Genomic DNA, 19797 nt, shown 5'->3' on the forward strand with positions numbered 1-19797 from the left:
CTTTTGTTGATTTCTAGCACAATTCCACTTTGGTTTAGGAGCAGACATTACATGATTTCTATTCTTTTATATTTGTGGTCTGGGCACAGTGATGCATGCCTGTAATCCCAGCACTTTGGGAAGCCAAGGCAGGAGGATTGCTTGAGGCCAGGAGTTTGTGGCAAGCCTGGGCAACACAGCAAGGCCCAGTCTCTAAGAAAAAAAAAAAAAAGAGAGAGAGAGAAAGAAAAAAGAAAAAAATTCACCAGGGATAGTGGCATATGCCTGTAGTCCTCGCCACTCAGGAGGCTGAGGCAGGAGGATTACTTGAACCCAGGAGTTACAATGAGCTATGACTGTACCACTGCACTTCAGCCTGGATGACAGCAAGACCCTGGGCATGGTGGTGCATGCCTATAATCCTAGCTACTCAGGAGGCTGAGGCGGGAGAACCACTTGAACCCAGGAGGCGGAGGTTGCAGTGAGACAAGATGGCACCACTGTACTCCAGCCTGGGTGGCAGAGGAAGACTCCATCTCAAAAATAAAATAAAATAAAATAAAATAAAATAAAATAAAATAAATAAAAAAAAAAAAAAAAAAAAAAGAGTTTAATGGAGTAAATGAAAGATTCGCGAATCAGGCAGCCCTCAGAATCACAGCAGACTGACAGAGACTCCAGGGGTGCCTGTGATCAGAACAAATTTATAGACAAAAAAGGTAAAGTGACATATAGGAATTGGAAGTGAGGTACAGAAGCAGCAAGATTGGTTACAGCTTGGTGTTTGCCTTATTTGAACGCAGTTTGGACATTAGCAGTCTATGAGTGGCTGAAGTGTGGCCGCTGGGATTGGCTAACACTCAGCTATTGTTACAGGTGCATACTATTAAATTAGGTTTTCAATTTTGTCTATTAAGCTAAGTTACAGTTCATCCATAAGGACTCAAATATAAAAGTATGGAGTCCTTCTCAGGCCATATTTATTTTGCTTTAACACACTTATTCACTCTCCGATGCTCTTCCTTTCCTTATGTAGATATGAGTTTCTGACCTATATCATTTTCCTTCTCCCTGAGGACTTCTTTTAACATTTCTTGCAAGGCAGGTCTACTGGCAACAAATTCCCTCTATTTTTGTTTGTCTGAGAAAGTATTCCTCCTTCACTTTTGAAGGATGATTTTACAGGGTACAGAATTCTAAGCTGGTGTTTTATTCTCTCAATACTTTAAATATTTCAATCCATTCTTTTCTTGCTTTCATGGTTTCTGAGAAGCCAGATGTAATTCTTATCTTCTTTCTTCAGTAGGTAATTTTTTCTTCTTCTGGCTTCTTAAGATATTTTTCCTCATCTTTGATTTTTTGAAGTTTAAATATGAAATTTCTAGATATGGTTTGTTTAGGGCATTTATTCATTTGGTGTTCTCTTAGCTTCCTAGATCTGTGGTTTGATGTCTGACATTAATATGGGAAAACTCTCAGTCATTGCTTCAAATATTGCTTCTAGTCCTTCTTCTGATTATTCTCATTATACATTTTGCACCTTTTGCAATTGTCACACAGTTCTTCGATATTCTATTCTGGGTTTTTTTTTTTTTTCAGCCTTTTTTCTCTTTGCTTTTCAGTTTTGGGAATTTCTATTGTCATAGCCTCAAGCTCAGAGACTTTTTTTCCTCGGCCATGTCCAGTCTCGCAATGATCTCATCATAAGCGTTCTTCACTCTTTTACAGTGTTTGTGATCTCTTGCAATTTCTTTTTTATTCTTAGAATTTTCATCTCTCTACTTATATTATCCATCTGTTCTTGCATGTTGTCTACTTTTGCCATTAAAGCTCTTAATACATTAATCATAGTTTGCGTTTAAATTCCTGGTCTGATAATTCCAGCATTCCTGCCATATCTAATCTGGTTCTGATGCTTGCTCTATCTCTTCAAATTGTGTTTTTTACCTTCTAGTATGCCTTGTGATTTTTTGTTGAATGCTCTTTATTTTTTCCCTGGCCACGATGTATTGGGTAAAAGGAGTTGTGGTGAATAGGCCTTTAGTGATGTGGTGGTCTTAGCCTTTTGGTGAGTTGCGCCCTTGGACTGTGAACTTCATAAATGCTTCTCAGGGCTTTCCCCCACCTTAGGTAGAACAGCATGGGTACAGTGGGCTGGAATTTGGTATTTCCCTTCCCCCAAGTAGGTTACTCTCTGATAAAACAGGTTAGGCTGTGGTATAATAGTTTATGGCAGGCTTTGTAAAGAAGAACAGAATGGGCTCAGGCACAGTGTAATCCCAGCACTTTGAAAGGCCAAGGCAGGTGGATCACGTGAGGTCAGGAGTTCAAGACCAGCCTGGGCGACATGGCGAAATCCCGTCTCTACTAAAAATACAAAAATTAGCTTGGTGTGGTGGTGCATGCCTGTAGTCCCAGCTACATGGAAGGCTGAGGCAGGAGAATCGCTTGAACCTGGGAGGCAGAGGTTGCAGTGAGCCAAGATCACGCCACTGCACTCCAGCCTGGGTGACAGAGCGAGACTCTGTCTCAACAAACAAACAAACAAACAAACAAACAAACAAACAAACACAATGCTGTGTTGCATTTCCAAATGGCTGCTTTCCCCATATATTCACTGAGAACCTGGTAGAGCTCCTGGAGTTATAACTCACAGAAGTGAGGAGGCCTCCCTAAGATTGGCCCCCCCTGGAGTTTTAACTCTTCAAACTGAACCTCCAGCAATTTGTCAACTGCAGTTCAGGTTTTCCTACCCCAGTACTAGTTCCCATGGAGGTTTCTGCTGGTAGTTTCTGCCTCATTAGTGTGACTCTCTGTATCTGTGTCTTAGGCCATTCTTGCATTGCTATAAAGAAATACCTGAGACTGAGTAATTTATAAAGAAAGGTTTGATTGGCTCATGGTTCTGCAGGCTTTACAGGAAGCATGGTGCTGGCATCTGCACAGCTTCTAGGGAGGCCTCAGGAAGCTTACAATCATGGCAGATGGTGAAGGCGGAGCAGACATGTCACATGACCAGAGCAGGAGCAAGAGAGAGAGCATGGGCGGGGGAAGTGCCACACACTTTAAACAACCAGATCTCATGTGTACTCAGAGGGAGAGCTCACTTATCACCAAGGGGATGACCCAAGCTATTTATGAAGGATCTGCCCCCGTAATCTAACTACCTTCCACCAAGCCCCACCTCCAAGATTAGGGATTACATTTCAACATGAGATTCGGGCAGGAACAAATATCCAAGCTATATTAATCTGCCTGTCTTTTCAATTTTGGGAATAGAACTTTGCTTTATGACCTCACTTCTCTGATGATGTAAGAAGACTTGCTGATTTTTCAGTTTGTTTGGTTTTTAAATTTATTTTATTTAGAGACAGGGTCTCACTCTGTTGCCCAGGATGGTCGCAAACTCCTGGGCTCAAGTGATCCACCTTGTGGATTACAGGAGTGAGCCACTGTGTCCTGCCTTGTTCAGCTTTTTACTTATTAGAATAAAGTGACAACTTCTAAATTCCTTACATGCTGAACTGGAAACTGAAGTTCTTCTGTTCTCTTTCTTTTTCCTCCTTAATATAGAACTTTTCCCCTATTTGTAGAAATCATGCTCTTTGTAGAAAACTTGTAAAACATGAATAAGAAAATAAAATTTATCCGTAATCCCATAATTGACAGACAACTGTCACCAAACTTTTTGGTGCTTTTCATTTTAGCCTTTTTTTTCTCTATATACTATTCTTATATATGGTATATTTTAAATATAATTATCAGCATATTGGATATTCAGTTTTATGGACTGCCTTTTCATTATACTTTTCATCATACCTTCATTAACATTATACATTTTTCATGTCCTTTAACATTCTTTGAAAACATCAATTTTAATGGCAATGTACTGATTCATTGTATGTGATGTTTTATTTAAATAATCTTCTATTTTTGATCCTTCTTCCTGACCAAGAAGAAGCAATGAAGGTTTTGAGCAGGGAGTAAGGAAAAAGGGTGGGTATCATGATTTGATTTCCATTTTTGTGGGGGGGAGGGTGTCTCCCTCTATCACCCAGGCTGGAGTGCAATGACACGATCTCAACTTACTGCAGCCTCGACCTCCTGGGCTCAAGTGATCCTCTCACCTCAGCCTTCCAAGTAGCTGAGACCACAGGTGCACACTACCATGTCCAGCTATTTTTTTGTATTTTTTGTAGAGATGGGGTTTCACCATATTACCCAGGCTGGCCTCGAACTCCTGAGCTCAGGCAATCTGCCTGCCTTGGCCTCCCAAAGGGCTGGGATTACAGTGATTTCTATTTTAAATAGTGATGTTGGCTGCAATATGGAGAAAAGGATGAAGGGGGGCCAGAAAGAGTGCAAAGAGCCCAGGTGGGAGGCCACTGCATTAGTCCAGACAAGACCTAATAGCAGTGTGAACCAGAGCAGGGCAGTGAGATGAAGAGAAGTTGCCTGGCAGGTTCTAGAGTGGGGGCTGGGGGTGGGGGGCAATGCGAACTGGACTTGAGGGTGGCGTGGGAAAAAGTAGAGTGGGGAAGGATGAGGTGAAGCATGAATCCCAAGTTTCTCACCTGCATAAGCAGTGGATGGTGGTGCATTCCCTGAGACAGGGTACACTGGAAGATCACAAGCTCTGGTGGGGAAGATCATGAATTTGTTCTTGGACATGTGTTTATGATATCTTTGGATATCTGGCTGGAGATGTGAAGCCAACAGTTGGATATAAGAGGATGGAGCTCAACCAAGAGTAGGGACTACAGGTATCAACATAGGAGTCATTTGCACATAAATGGCAAATGAAGCAGGGAGGGGTGGGGGAGTGGGAGTGGTCTAGATTGCCTTGGATCTAGCGCAGACAGAGAGAGGGCAGGGGCAGCACTCTCTGAACTGAGGCAGTACTCCATGGTAGGGCTATTGGGAGGATTGCATACAAACTGCTTGCAACATAGGAAGTGCTTAATAAATGATAGCCACTGTCAGCCTGTCCAACTTCCCTCCCGTCATGTTCACTCTCACTCTGGGCCCAACCATGTGGGCCAATCTCGGTTCTTTCAGGGCAGCAGGTTTCCACAGGGCCTTTGTACCTACCTTTCCTTCTGCCTGGAATGCTCCTTCTTTTTCCTTCTATTGATTCATCTTCATCTGTCAGCTAAAGAATCACCTGATCTCCCCCAACCTCACACCGCATACCTGCCTCACTCCCATCAGGGTAGCTCTACATAGAACCATGTCCCTGTCCTGCATATCATGTATCTTGGTTTGTAATGCTACTCTAATGTGTCTGATTATTTTGGTAATATTTGATGTTTGCATTTGATCTACAATCCTGGTCTGATTTTATTTATTTATTTATTTATTTATTTATTTATTTATTTATTTGAGACAGGGCATCACTTTGTCACCCAGGCTGGAATGCAGTGGCGTGATCTCGGCTCACTGCAACCTCTGTCCCCCGGACTCAAGGGATCCTCCTGCCTCAGCCCCTCAAGTAGCTGGAACTACTACAGGCTTGTACCACCATACCTGGCTAATTTTTTGTATTTTTATTTTTAGTAGAGATGGGGTTTGCCGTGTTGGCCAGGCTGCTCTTGAACTCCTGAGCTCAAGCAATCCTCCCACCTCGGCCTCCCATAGTGCTAGGATTACAGGCATGAGCCACCTCTCCCAGCCCTGATTTTATTAATAGTTGCACTGGACTGTGAGCTCCCTGAGAGCAAGGATACAGCTGTTTTTGCTTATCTTCATATCCTCAGTGCATAGCTTGGCAGATGCTTGAAACATTTTAGACAATAAATATGTGTAGCATGAATGAATAGAATTATAAGAAAAAATCTCACTGAGGTTTTTACTGGAATTGCATTGAGCTCGTAAATTAATTGGAAAGAATCTTTACTGTATTAAGTCTTCCTAACCAGGAGTCTGGTCTAGAATTGCATTCTTTTCAAGAATACAATTAGTTTTACTGAGGATGAGAAATCATGCCCTGTGAAGTGTGGTGAACAGGAATTATTTGGCTTGGAGGAGAGGAGACTTGAGGACAGAATTGCTCTTTTAAATACTTGAAGAGAAAAGAGGTTAGTGTTGTTTTATGGCCTCAAGGGGGATAAGCCGGACCCATTGAAGGATTATGAGGTAGGCAGCTTTTGGCTCAAGTGGAACTGGTGGTGGAAATGGGGTGCCTCCTCCCCTAGGTGTGCTTGAGCAGCCCAGAGTGGCTGGGCTTTGGCTGCTGTCCTTGGCTTTGCCTGTGTTTTGTTTTGCTAAGAGCTGTTCCCTAGCTCTTATTTTGGTGACAGGGACATGCAGGCTTCCTAGCTGAGGAGAGGGGCTTCAGGAGAGAGTACAGCTGAGACAGAGAGAAAGGCCCAGGAAGCCAGGCAGCGGCTGAAGGGAGAAAAAATTTGGGCAAGAGACAGAGATGGTTTATGAGATTTTGGAGGGGAATTTTGCTCCCTAAATGAAATAGAATGCTCTCATTGAAGCCCCACAAAACTTTCAACAAAAATCTTCATTATTCATAAATGCTTTTGTATTTATAGCTGTCAGGGAGTGGCAGGGCTGAGCATAGCAGAGGGTTGAGCCTGTAAGGAAAAGGCTTTTATCAGGGTTGTTCAGGGGTGAAATGGGCTGTCATGAGAGCCAGTCAAGCAAAGCTTGGACCATCTCTTGGCAGGAAAACCAAGCAGGAGACTGAAGCATCTGATGGAGACTTTAATTGCCTTTAAAGTTCCTTTGACCCTGGAGGGTTCTGACTCATGGGTGCCTGTTTCTCTGGCCCTTTCACAGAGCAATAAATGCTGTGCGGGCACATGTAGTACAGACGGTAGAAAAGCACCTTATCGCATATATCGGGGACTACTGGGCAAGGAAGGGAATTCCAGTCATTCCAAGCCAAATGATTGTCTTGCCGTATTATTTTCAGGTGGATCACATTCACTTTCTGCTTCTCAGAGGCATAGCTGGGATCTGCTGGCGTCACGAGGCACTTAAATGCCAGGGAGGGAAGGAATGGGTTTTAATCATTGACCCTCCCCCGTTTTCAACTACAAAAAGATATCCCAGCATAATATCAAGTAACGGGAAATATTTGTAAGTTGGAGTGTTAGAGAAAGGGACTTTCCAGGGATGGGGTGGAGCCTCCAGGTGGGTCCAGGGTGATCATTTGTGAAGCGGCAGAGGCCTCAGACCTGTAAAAGCTGGGCGCCTGGCCGCGCACGGTGGCTCACGCCTATAATCCCAGCACTTTGGGAGGCCAAGGTGGGTGGATCACCCGAGGTCAGGAGTTCGAGACCAGCCTAGCCAACATGGTAGAACCCCCGCTGAACTCTACTAAAAATGCAAAAATTAGCCAGGTGTGATGGTGCGCGCCCGTAATCCCAGCTACTCGGGAGACTGAGACAGGATAATTGCTTGAACCAGGGAGGCGGAGGTTGCAGTGAACTGAGATCGTGCCACTGCACTCCAGCCTGGGTGACAGAGCGAGACTCTGTCTCAAAAAAAAAAAAAAAAAAAAAAAAAAAAGAGCTGGGCACCTTTGTTATTTTCCAGTGTAAGCCCAGGGATGCTTACAGCTTGTAATTTCCCCAGGCCTCTAAACGGCTCTGCCCCAGGAGGCAGAGCCCACTGAGGAGAGGGAATATGTGAGGTTTGTCGAATCTGAGGCTATAAAGGGGTTTATCATCATAAGCAATATCCAATATCATGTGTTAGCTACTGAGAATGAATAATATAGGGAGTTTCAAACTTTTCTGAAGCTCCAAACTCTTATTTCATCAAAGAGGGATTGGGGTCTATAAGAAGAAAATTTTATTGGGAGGCCAAGGTGGGCAGATCACCTGAGGTCAGGAGTTCGAGACCAGCCTGGCCAACATGGTGAAACCCCATCTCTACTAAAAATACAAAAATTAGCCGGGTGTGGTGGTGAGTGCCTGTAATCCCAGCTACTCGGGAGGCTGGAGCAGGAGAATTGATTGAATCTGGGAGGCAGAGGTTGCAGTGAGCCGAGATTGTGTTACTGCACTCCAGCCTGGGCAACAGTAAGACTCAGTCTCAAAAGAAAAAAAGAATACAATTTTAATTATATTTATATTATGTCTATATATGGTATCTTGTAGATAGACACTGGTTGCCATGGCAGGGGGAAGGGAACGTAGCACATCATGCATTGCCTCTTAAAGGCAACTGCCTAGAAGTAACACACTTCTGCTCTCATTCCATTGGCTTTAGCTAGTCCCACGGACCCACTCACCTTTATCAGGTGCACTCTGGCCATGTGGTGTGCCCAGGAGGAGCATCAGAATGCCAGTGAGAGCTGGGCTTGGTGGCTTGAGCCTGTGGTCCCAGCTACTCAGGAGGCTGAGGCAGGAGGATGGCTTGAGCTTGGGAGTTCAAGGCGGCAATGAGCTATGATCGTGCCACTGCACGAGTGCCACTCTGCCTGAGTGACAGAGACTCCATCTCTAAACATAATAATATTAATAATAATACCAGTGAGCAGTGAGCAGTCTTGGTGGTGACAACATTTGGCAAAAACTGAGGTCAGTTTGTAACCAGTGATCCATGCCCAAAGTGCCAGTAATGATTAGAAGGGAAAGATATAGCAACTCTTTGGGTAAGTAGTTTAGAGATGGAGTTTGTAGGGTTTGAATGCAGGCTCCTTCCTCTGCCTCATATTTTATTCCTTCTTTGCATCTCCTCAAAGTCCATGGCAACTTCTCCATATAGACAGCCTCCCTCCCCAGTGGGGTTTCCATTAAACTTGGGAACAAAGCCCCCAGGTGAAAATGAGAGTGGAATTTGGAGCTGGAAGATGAGAAAGGAAGTGAATGTGGAAATAATATCCTCCCACAGTGTAAAATGTGGAGGAACAAAGCAGTTGTCACAAAAATGTTTCAAGCCAAATTACGTGAAATGTGCCCCCCAATGCCACCTGCCACTGAACCCCAGGAAAAGAGGACTCCTGGAGGACACACACTTGCTGGGAAAACACTTGGGCTTCCTGGGATTCCTGAAGGGGCAAGTCTGGTCCCCTGGGGCCTGTCCTGCACTTTCTAGTTCTCCTACACTTTGGGGCCGGAGCAGAGGGAAGCTGAAGCCACCTGGAGTCATTGCTTCCCAGATACCTCAAGAAAAAAAAAGAGTCCTTATTCTCTGACTTTTGGGTTGGGAATAGCTTTTCCTTGCCACTTCTAACAGACATCACTCCAGGGATCTCAAATGGAAATACACACTCACCACTCTTTCCTCCGGGTGTGAAGGACAGCCAACCTGCCTGATGGTGGCAGTGACTGGAGCTGCCCTGCAGAGTAGATATTTAGAATTATAGTTTCCTCCAGCCACAGGGAGTAATGTTGGGAGTGTTCCTAAACCCAGTCTTCAGCATGCAAAATGTGTTTTCAGTGGGCTCGATTCATCATAGATTTTGGGTTTGTCAGGACTACATGTCAATGAGTGGGGCCAGCGGGCCTTAGAACTTAATTCCCGGTCTGGTGCAGCACATGACCCAGGCTGTGCTAAATCCCAGAGGGTCCCTTGGGATAGAGTGGGAGATCCTGATCTCAGGGGTCCTTTGCTGCCTGTGACTCTTCTCTTCCTCTCTGGTCTCTTCAGGAGCTTGAGCGCCTTAACCAGGTGCTGGAGGCCGAGAAGCAGCAGTTCGAGGAGGTGGTGCAGGAGCTGAGAATGGAGCAGGAGCAGATCAAGAGGTGGTGGTGGTGCCTGGGAATTGGGGGTGCCACTAAGTTAGGGCATGCTGAGCCCACCTTCCCCGTCAGATCTGAGGAGGCCTCCACCTCAGAGATGCTATCTTCCCAAGGCTCCAGGCTTGGGTCTATCCCAGTTTGAGTCTGTCCTCCAAGGCTCCAGGTTTGAGTGTTTCCAGAAGAATCTGTAGACTCCCCTGCCCCAGATAAATGGGGTCATTTCTACCCACTAGAGCATAAGGCAATGGAGCATCCCTCCAAGCCACAAAGCCCCCTGCCTTCATGAAAGCCTCTCTCACCCAGGGCCAGACAGGACACGCTGGCCTAGAGGTGCTTGCTGTTGGCCAAGACCCTCAACATTTGCTGTCTTTCCTGCATAGTCCTTTTTGGGAATGTGTCATTTGAGACCTTTAGTACCATGTATTGTTTGTAAACCTAGTTGTACATTATAATCATCTACTGAATTATAATCTTTTAAAGGTAGAGCCTAGAAATCTCTCTCTCTATATATACATGTATATATCTATATACATGTATATATAAAAATGTTTGTTTGTTTGTTTGTTTTTGAGACAGAGTCTCACTCTGTCACCCAGGCTGGAGTGCAGTGGCACGATCTCGGCTCACTGCAGCCCCGCCTCCTGGGTTCAAGTGATTCTTGTGCCTCAGCCTCCTGAGGAGCTGGGATTACAGACATGTGTCACCATGCTAGGCTAATTTTTGTAATTTTAGCAGAGCCAGGGTTTTGCCATGTTGGCCAGACTGGTCGCCAACACCTGACCTCAACAATCCTCCCACCTTGGCCTCCTAAAGTGTTGGGATTACAGGTGTGAGCCACCGCACCAGGGCTAGAAATCTATATATTTTTTAAAAACACCCCAGGTGATTCTGAGGCAGACTCCAGGAATGTGGAGACTGCTGCTGTGGTTGGGGTAGTCATCATCGTCATCCTCATCCTCATCATTATCATCACCACACATGATCAGTGATAGTCCAGAAACTGTTTTCTTATAACAACCTTATCCAAGGGTGTCAATTAACTATGTATTTTGAGGAAGGAAAAACCCAGAGGATCTTACTAAGTAAATAGCCAAGCACCTACTCAGCTTCCAGAATGTTGCCAGGTACTAGAAGGAATAGAAGACAAGTCCACTCCCTTGAAGAGTGGACGTATGATCTGGTTGGGGAAACCAGACTCATACCCAGGAAACATTAGTGTAATAATATGTAATCAGGTGCTAGAAGGCATGGTGCAGATTTCCTGTGTTACGAGAATTGAGACACATGCATGATGCTTGGGGGCTTGAATACAGGGGTGAGTGAGATGGGCCTTGAAAGGTGAGTAGGATTTTGAAAATTGGGCAGGAGAAGGGAAAGACTTTCCAAGTAGGATGAGGGGACACTAGTGTAAAAGCCTAAGGTGACTGAAGCTTGTGAAGAAGGCAGCAAGGAGCTTGTTACTAACCCAAAGAGGGGCCTTAGCCATGTTCTATGTCAGAATGACTATGGGTTCTAGCACGTGCTGTCCAGAGAAGACAGGGTGAGGCTGGGGCCCCTTTGTTTCTCCAGTGTTTCCCTCTGCCTGTGGGGTGGCCCTAGGTTTATTCCAGGTGACAGATGCATGTGTACCTGGAGCAAGTGACTCCAACCCCATGTGGCCAGGACTTCCTTTCAGCTCCAGGCCCCTACTGCTGCTGTCAGGGCCCACCTGTGCAGAGGGGCTGGCCATTCAAGAGCCCTCCTGAGCCCCATCAGGAAGTGAAGCAAAAGCATTTCTAAGTGCAGAGGTGATTGGTGGGGGGTGGGGAGAGTGGGCACTGCCATACCCAGCCCTCTGTCTCCACAGGGAGCTGGAACTGACTGCAAGATGCCTTAAGGGTGTAGAACAAGAGAAAAAGGAACTGAGGCACCTCACGGAGTCCTTGCAGCAGACACTGGAGGTGAGGGGCTGCTGGTGGGTTAGTTGACCAGGTGGCAGGCTGGTTGGTTGGACCACATGACACTGTTTTTTCCAGCAGTGTTTCCCCAGGGGGTGATCTGTAAGAGAAATGGGCATGGAGGGGTGCTGATCTAAAGGGTCTCTTCTCTATGGATCATTGAAAACTCTGGCCGAGGCATGAGGCCCAAAGCAAGAGGTGTCTGTTCTCAGACCTAAAAGGACAAATTCAGGCTTGTCCTTGCTATTACCATGGCCTCAGGAAATCCACCTCTGGTGCTTATATTTTTATACCAGATAGAGGATTGGTTAAGGTGGGCAGTGGAGCTACCACCGCTTCCTTCTTGTGTCTTGTTCACTTAGCTGCTCCTGAGTGACATTGAACATAAAGGGAAATCAACTGCCAGGTCACCATCATCTGATACCACAGAAACTGGGATGGGGTGGGGAGGTGACAAGCCTCAAGGGCAAAGTACAAACTCCTTAGCATGGCAAGCAAGTGAAAACTCTGGCCCTGGTCTCCCCTTGCCTCTCGCCTCACTCTTCCCTTCGCTGCTCCTCCATGCCCTGCACAGACTCCCAACCCCTGCTCCAAACCGCGGAGCTCAGGTACTCCAAGGAAGCAAGCTCTTTCATGCTCCATACCTTTTCCCACACTGTTCCTTCTACACAGTGTATCATTTCCACCTTTTCTCTGCTTGGAGAACTTCTATTCACCCTTCTAAGTCTCAGCTCAAATATCTCCTCAGTCAAGCTTCTCTGATTTTCAAGGCAGGTATCTACTCTGAGCTCTTGGCTCCCATGGCATTTTGTACATATTTTATGGGACTTAACATGCTAGGTGTGTTTTCCAAACTGTGAATTTCAGTAGACTGTGTCTTCATGGTCTCTCCAAGCCCATCCCCTGAAGTGGGTCTGGCACATATGGTGTATGGCCCGTACCTGTGCTGTACGCATGAATTACCTTCAAGGCTGCAAAGGTTTCTTGTCTCCCTTGACTGACTGGAGCCTTGGAGCTTGTGGGGCCTTTATTCATTTATCTTTCCCTGTTTCACATCATGGGAGGTGATTCCCATGGATATTTTCAACTCTGCTTCTGTGTAATGCCATTGAGTACAAGATCCCAGTCTGATAAATGGAGAGGACATCTTTTTTTGGGGGGGGGTGTGGTTTGGGGACAGGTTCTACCTGTGTTGCCAAGGCTGGGATGCAGTGGTGCAATCATAGCTCACTGCAGCCTCGCTCTGTTTGTGAGAGCATCTAAATCTGTTCTTGGGCTGGTTCCTGTTGGGTGTTTTTCACGTAAGCCCACTATGTCTCCTCATTCACCCCTGGAGGAACCAGGACCCCAGAAGATCATGCGACCCCGTTCTAGTAGGTGCCGTCTCCACTGGAAGGCACTTTGGGTTCCTTTGTGACTCTTGATGGAGGAGTAACCTTGCCCTGTTGTGGGAGAGACCTGGGCCTTTTAGCTCTGGAGAAGAATGAAGACATTTCAGCGGCCATAGAAGACTGAAAGAGGAGTGGGTCACTCTCCAGAACGGAAAAGCAGGTGAGGGCAGCCACGTTGGAGAGCCTAAATTGAGCTTTTCTTTTCCTTCCCTCCCTCCATGCCAGGAACTCTCCATAGAGAAGAAGAAAACCCTGGAAATGCTGGAGGAGAACGAGAACCACCTGCAGACACTGGCCAATCAGAGTGAGCAGCCCCCTCCCAGCGGGGGCCTCCATAGCAACCTCCGGCAGATTGAGGAGAAGATGCAGCAGCTCTTAGAGGAGAAGCTCCTGGCAGAGAAGCGGTGAGGGAGCCCTGACCCCTGAAGACACCATTGGCTTTGGGGTCTGGGGACTTTCCTCGAACTGGACATCCAGACTCTTGGGTTCTACTTGGCACTGACCAAGTAGGACTCACTCACTTCCTTTTGCCTAGGACTCTGTTTTCCCACCAGGAAAGTGGGAAGAGAACTTTCACTACCCAAAGCTGGCTTGATAATTATCTTGTGCAATGGTGTGAACCATGCAGAGTTATTAGGTCCTTGTCACCATGCTTTCTGACAGGCTGGGCAAGTTTTTAAGCCCCCTTTTACAAATGAGGAAATGGAGCCTCAGAGGGGTTATATGACTTTTCTGAGGTCACAGAACAAGCAACCTCTGGACCCGGACTCCAGTCTTCTGACTCTAAACCTAGGGCTCCCAGCAGTGACCACACCATCCATCTCATCCCCTGGGTGCCTGGACCCACAAAGTTCAGGGGCTCATAAAGCCTGGGATTCAAGGTTTCTCCAGCCCAGGTCTCTAAGAGGAGCTGTCCATCCATTGGCAATCCCATTTGGCAAGTGAGCATTGAGTAAGTGCCTCTTCTGTCCCCACAGGATGAAGGAGAACGAGGAGCGCTCACGGGCCCTGGAGGAGGAGCGTGAGTTCTACTCTAGCCAGTCCCAGGCACTGCAGAACTCGCTGCAGGAGCTGACGGCAGAGAAGCAGCAGGCTGAGCGGGAGCTCAAGGTGCGACCTGGCCTGCTGGTGCCAGGGCCCTTCCCCTTCCCTGGAGACTCCCCTTCCACCCCTGCACTTTACCGGGTAGCTGCATGAATTATCTCTGTCAGTCTGACCAGACAGCCAGGCATGGGGGATGGAGCCACCACAAGGGGAAGCAGCAAGTCTGCTGCATCATTGACAGACACCTGCTGGGTGCAGGTGCCAAGTCCAGTCCATCTGGTTCAAAGGGTAAGACTCAGAAGCGGGATGTGATAACTCCCATCCACGCGCATTGAGCCAGGGGTGACCAAGGAAGGCTTCCGGGGAAGATGGCAGCTACTTCCAGGACCTGACTTCCTTCTCATTTCCCTCTCCTCAACCTCAGGCTGAGGTGAAGGTCCGCATGGACCTGGAGAGGCGTCTCCGGGAGGCAGAAGGGGCCTTGCGAAGCCTGGAACAGGGGCTGAATTCCAAGGTGCGGAATAAGGAGAAGGAGGAGAGGATGCGGGCTGATGTGAGCCATCTGAAAAGTAAGCCATGCCTCTAGGCCCCGGCCCCCAACTTTGGCACTCAGCCCCAGATGGGATCCCGGCCCTGTAGAGCCAGGAAACCCACACAGGGTCTGCTATGCATGAGGTGCTCCCTGGATATTGAAGGGTTTCTTCTCCAGTTACCTGCCTGCAGGCATCTCAGCACCACTGCTTTCTTGTGGCTGTTGGATCTGTGGTGAGAGGAAAGCCAGGAGCTTCTTCCATTTATCAAAAGCTCAGAGCTCTGTTCTCAGCAGACCTGCCCTGAGATGGCTGCAGATTGTGGTTTGAAAGGCAAAGAAAGTCCCCTTCAGCAGGTGGCTCTGGAATCTCGAGGGACGGGGTCAAAATATTTCCCACTCAATCTCACCAGGATCCTTGGGAAGGGAGGGACTGGCTGGGGGTAAGGATGCAGTCGGAACCGCACCCTTCCTGGCCCTGCCGCCACAGGGTTCTTTGAGGAGTGCATCCGGAATGCCGAGCTGGAGGCCAAGATGCCTGTGATCATGAAGAACTCCGTGTACATCCATAAGGCAGCCACTCGCCGCATCAAGAGCTGCCGCTTCCACCGACGCCGGTCCAGCACCTCCTGGAATGACAGTGAGTGTGGGTGTCTGCGTGCCCTGGTGGGATAGTGACAAGGCAGGAAGAGGGCAACATGGGGAGCCAGAAGGGTTGGCCCAGCTCTGAGGCTGGAGAGTGTGGCCTTGAACCTGGCCCCACTATCCTTGGGCAAACGGGTGAATTCTCAGGGCCCTGGGTTTCTCAAAGGATATAGAAGCCCGTGTGTGGGAAGGGGCTGGAAGAAGCTTGGCACACATAAAGGAGTGAGGGGGTGGCATGAGGCTGGGGACAGGGCCAGGCCTTCGTGGAGGGAGCACTGTTCACAGGGCTGTTGGGCTCCTGTTTCCTCAGTGAAGCCGTCCCAGTCCTTCATGACCTCCCAGCTGGATGCCAACAACATGGAGGAGCTAAAGGAGGTGGCCAAGCGGCTCAGCAGGGACCAGCGCTTCCGGGAATCCATCTACCACATCATGGCCACCCAGCCTGGAGCCCCCTCGGCACTCTCCCGGGTTGGAAAGTGATGGGCGCTCCTCCCCTGCTTCCCAAGTCTCCCCTGGATGGGCGGGGGAGGGGAAGGGGTGGCAGAGGGAGGCCTCACTCTACCAGCTCCTGGCCTCTCTGGTCTGGAGCCTATGTCTCCTCTGGGCCAGAGCTCCACTTGGGGGCCAGCCTTGCCCTCAAAGGACATGGACGCTGCCTTCCTCATCCTCACCCCACGCCCCACCTTTGGGTCCACACCAGGGCCATGCAGGCCTGAGCTGGGTGCTGGTTGTCATGGTGAGGTGAGGACAGGACCTGGTTGTATGTGGAGATTTGTGTCGGTTAGGGAGTGGGGTGGGGAGGTGCTGTCTACCACTGTGCCATCAGGCAGGGTCTGCCCCACTAAGGAAGATGGCAGCCCTCCCTGGTGCCCACTGGACCTCTCTGGGACTCTGCTGCCCTGCCCGTGGTCCTCATGTAGAAAGGCCTTGCGTCCCCACCTTGACATTCCCTTTTCCCCAGGGTTTCCTAACCCTCCCTTTGCTTCTGACACTCAGCAAAATGTCCCTTAGCTGAGACCCCTCATTTACACCACATCATGCTGTGCAGGAGGAAAGGGGCCTAGGACAGCAGCTTCTGGGCTCCTGACATACCACACACCCGCCACAGTGCCGCTTTTCCTGAGCTCAGGCCCTGGCTGTGGGGCCACCCACTGATTCTCCTCCTCCTCTGGTGAGCTCACTCACAGCCTTGGCACCCTGCGAGGGTAGAATGATGGCACCATGTCCCTCCTGCCTGTGTACCTAAGGCCCTGGCTGGGAGCTGGGGCCAGCAGTGATGCTGGGGGCTCCCCCAGAGGACACGTAACAAGCTCAGGAGTGGGCTGGGCACAGTGGCTCATGCCTGTAATCCCAGCACTTTGAGAGGCCGAGGCGGGGGGATTACTTGAAGTCAGGAGTTTGAGACCAGCCTGGCCAATACGGCAAAACCCTGTCTCTACAAAAAATAAAAAAAATAAAATAAATAGCTGGGCATGGTGGTGCATGCCTGTAGTCCCAGCTACTTGGGAGACTGAAATGAGGGGATTGATTGAGCCTGGGAGGTTGAGGCTGCATTGAGCTGAGATTGTGCCACTGCACTCCAGCCAGGGTAACAGAGCAAGACCCTGTCTCAAACAAACACAAGCAAAACAAGCTCAGGAGTGAAGGAAAGTCACTCTGGTTCCTGCATTATGTACTCCTGGTTGGGCAGAGAGGCAGTGTTCCTGCTGGTCAAGAGATCACAGATGTCTCCTTCCCAGCCGCCCCTGCTTCAGTCACCTTGCTGCCTCCTCTCCCTGCAGAGATTTCAGCCTGTGAAGCAATGTGACCATGAACTCTGGCAGTTGGGGACCCTGGGCCTGTGATGAGGCCAGTAGTCATTGGTTGGCTCAGTGTCATTGGGAGTGAAGCTGAAACGCCAATCTGCAGCTTCTGTGGAAGACCACCACCCTCCAGGGGGCTGAAGGGTGTGTCTGTCCCTCACTCATGGACAGACAGACTGCCCAGCCCCTCTCCCTGCAGGCCCACCCTCCAAACTACCTGAGGCTATTGGCCTCCAGAAAAGGGGTCCACCTGGGATCAGGGTGCTCTTGGACACTGTTGACATTAAAGGTGCTCATTCTTTGCTGCTTGGAAAACCAAGAAGTTCTGAGAGATAGACAGATGGCTTCGGGGCAAGTCCCAGCAAAAGGTGCAAGAACCTGGGAGCCCACAACCTATTCTGTGGGAAGAGGAGCATTGTTGCCTCTAAGAACACATGCACATCTGCTGCTAGGCTGGCCAAGCCCAGGCCGGGCTGCCCTGCTCTTTGCTCAGTTCTTCCTGCCAAAACTAATCTCAGTGGTTCCTTTCAGTGATGGGTGGACTTTGGTGGCTTCATACAGTCTCTGCAGAATCTAGCTGGGGAGAGGGCTGAGTCAGTTTGGAATAAATGCATTTGACAGGGCTGACCCTAAATGTAAAACTTTAAACATGTATAACATGCATAAACCTGGAACTTGTTTCTCTAATACATATGAAGGATGAACTTTGAATTGAAGGGGAATATTTATAAAACCAAGATTACTGTTTCCTTTTTTTTTTTAAAGAATTAATCATGGCTTGCTTTTAGAGAGATCTTTCATAATTTTCAGATGCATTTGTTTTTCTTGGGCGAGCTATTAACCAGACAGGAAAGCGCTAGTCTTCGTTTGCTTTGTACTGCTGTAACAGAATACCTGAGACTGGGTAATTTATAAGGAACAGAAATGTACTGGCTCACAGATATGGTGGCTAAACGTCCAATATCAAGGTGCTGGCATCTGGCAAGGACCTTCTTGTTGCATCATCCCATGGTTGAAAGGCAAAGACAGGGTGAGAGAGCAAGAGGGGCCAAACTTATTCTTTTATAACAAACCCACCCCCTTGATAATGACATTAATCCTTTCATAAGGGAGAGTCTTCATGGCCAAATCACCTCTTAAATGTCCCACCTCTTGCAGATCACCTGAGGTCAGGAGTTTGAGACCAGCCTGGCCAATATGGCGAAACCCCACCTGTACTAAAAATACAAAAATTAGCTGGGCATGGTGGTGGGTGCCTATAGTCCCAGCTACTCAGGAGGCTGAGACAGGAGAATCACTTGAACCTGGGAGGTGGAGGTTGCAGTGAGCCGAGATTGTGCTATTGTACTCCAGCCTGGGCAACATGAGTGAAACTCTGTCTCAAAAAAAAAAAAAAAGGTCCCACCTCTTAATATTGTTACAATGGCAATCAAATTTCTTTTTTTAATCCTGCAAACTACTGGGATGGTAATTAAATTTCAGTGTGAGTTTGGGAGGGAACAAACATTCAAACTGTAGCAGTGCTTTTCCATGCACATTTACCAATCGATACTTCCTCCTATTCTCACCCTGTGTTTTCCATGCCTCAGGCAAGTCTGAATTATCTTCAGCCAACTGAACAATCCATAAGTGTTTATTTGTTAAAAGCTCACTATGTACCTAGCACTGTAAATAGAAAAATAGCAACATCTCTATATCAAAATACGTAGGAGTGGAAATTACTTAGTGGAGATATGTTGATGTAATTTTTTTAATTTTTAAAAACAAAACTCTTATTCCTTGGCCAATTAAATGCATTTCCTGCAGTATCTATTTAAGTATGTGGTGTGGTCATTGCTAGAGAGATGTTGCTCCCTGCAGGCCAAATGTAGAATTATGGAATCTGCTTGTCCTGTCTCTAATACATACTCCTGCACATGCTTCTCTACATTTGAGGAAGTGCTCCCCACTGCTGCACCTCCTAATAATTAATTGAAAAATCTGTGTTCTAGCCCTGAGGTCCTGGCTGTCCCTGTGTAACAAGGACTATCAGCTAGATTTTCTTCTGATTTTAGCACAGACTAAAGGAACAGGACTGACTGTGCCAGTGAGAATAGCCTCAGGGAGACAAAGGATACCTAGGTTTTTTGTTTAGTGAGGTTTTCCTGTTTGTTTGGTTTTCCTGTTTGTTTTTGTTTTTAAGAGACAGAGTCTCACTCTGTTGCCCAGGCTGGGGTGCAGTGGTGTGATCATGGCTCACTATAACCTCAAACTCCTGGGCTCAAGTGATCCTCCCACCTCAGCCTCCTGAGTAGCTGGGACTACAGACACGTACCATGATGCCCAGCCAGGATACCTAGCTTTATGGCCTGCTAGTTTCAGTGTCCCTGCTGGAAACTGACAGTTTTACCTGCTCTGATGTGGAGAAGTGTATGCTTTTGTTTAGTAATCATATAAAGGAGAGCCAGAAATGAGTGAGAAATGGTAATGACTGGATTCTCCTCCTGTTTGGTTTGTGTGCTTTTCCACCAATGATGTTAATGGATGAAGCAAGAGATCGTGAAACACTTGGGTTCTGACCCATTCCCCAGCTCCCAGTCCTTGCAAAGCATGCTCTCCCTCTATTCATCTGGAAGGATGTAATTCTTGCCCCCAACCCACTCCAAGCCCACCCAGCTCAGCATAGTCTCAGCAGCCTGTTTGGAGTCCACAATGAATGATGATAGTGGAACAAAACTTGCTCAAGTCTCAGGGAGCCAGTCCAGGTGTGTCAGATTTTATCCAATA

General features: G+C 47.8%; 1 protein-coding gene across 1 annotated transcript in view; it reads left to right on the plus strand.

The window, feature by feature from the left end:
* Positions 1–18848, plus strand: part of PLEKHD1 (pleckstrin homology and coiled-coil domain containing D1) — a 46475-nt gene extending 27627 nt beyond the window's left edge. Inside the window, exons 7-13 of the mRNA XM_522886.7 lie at positions 9592–9686; positions 11530–11623; positions 13237–13415; positions 13989–14121; positions 14480–14624; positions 15075–15224; positions 15540–18848. Of these exons, the coding sequence (XP_522886.3) occupies positions 9592–9686; positions 11530–11623; positions 13237–13415; positions 13989–14121; positions 14480–14624; positions 15075–15224; positions 15540–15709 (966 nt within the window). The 3' untranslated portion in view covers positions 15710–18848. The remainder of the gene's footprint in view (positions 1–9591; positions 9687–11529; positions 11624–13236; positions 13416–13988; positions 14122–14479; positions 14625–15074; positions 15225–15539) is intronic.
* The last annotated feature ends 949 nt before the right edge of the window (positions 18849–19797 follow it).

This window comes from Pan troglodytes, chromosome 15 (assembly GCF_028858775.2).
Source record: "Pan troglodytes isolate AG18354 chromosome 15, NHGRI_mPanTro3-v2.0_pri, whole genome shotgun sequence".
NCBI classification, from domain to species: domain Eukaryota; kingdom Metazoa; phylum Chordata; class Mammalia; order Primates; family Hominidae; genus Pan; species Pan troglodytes.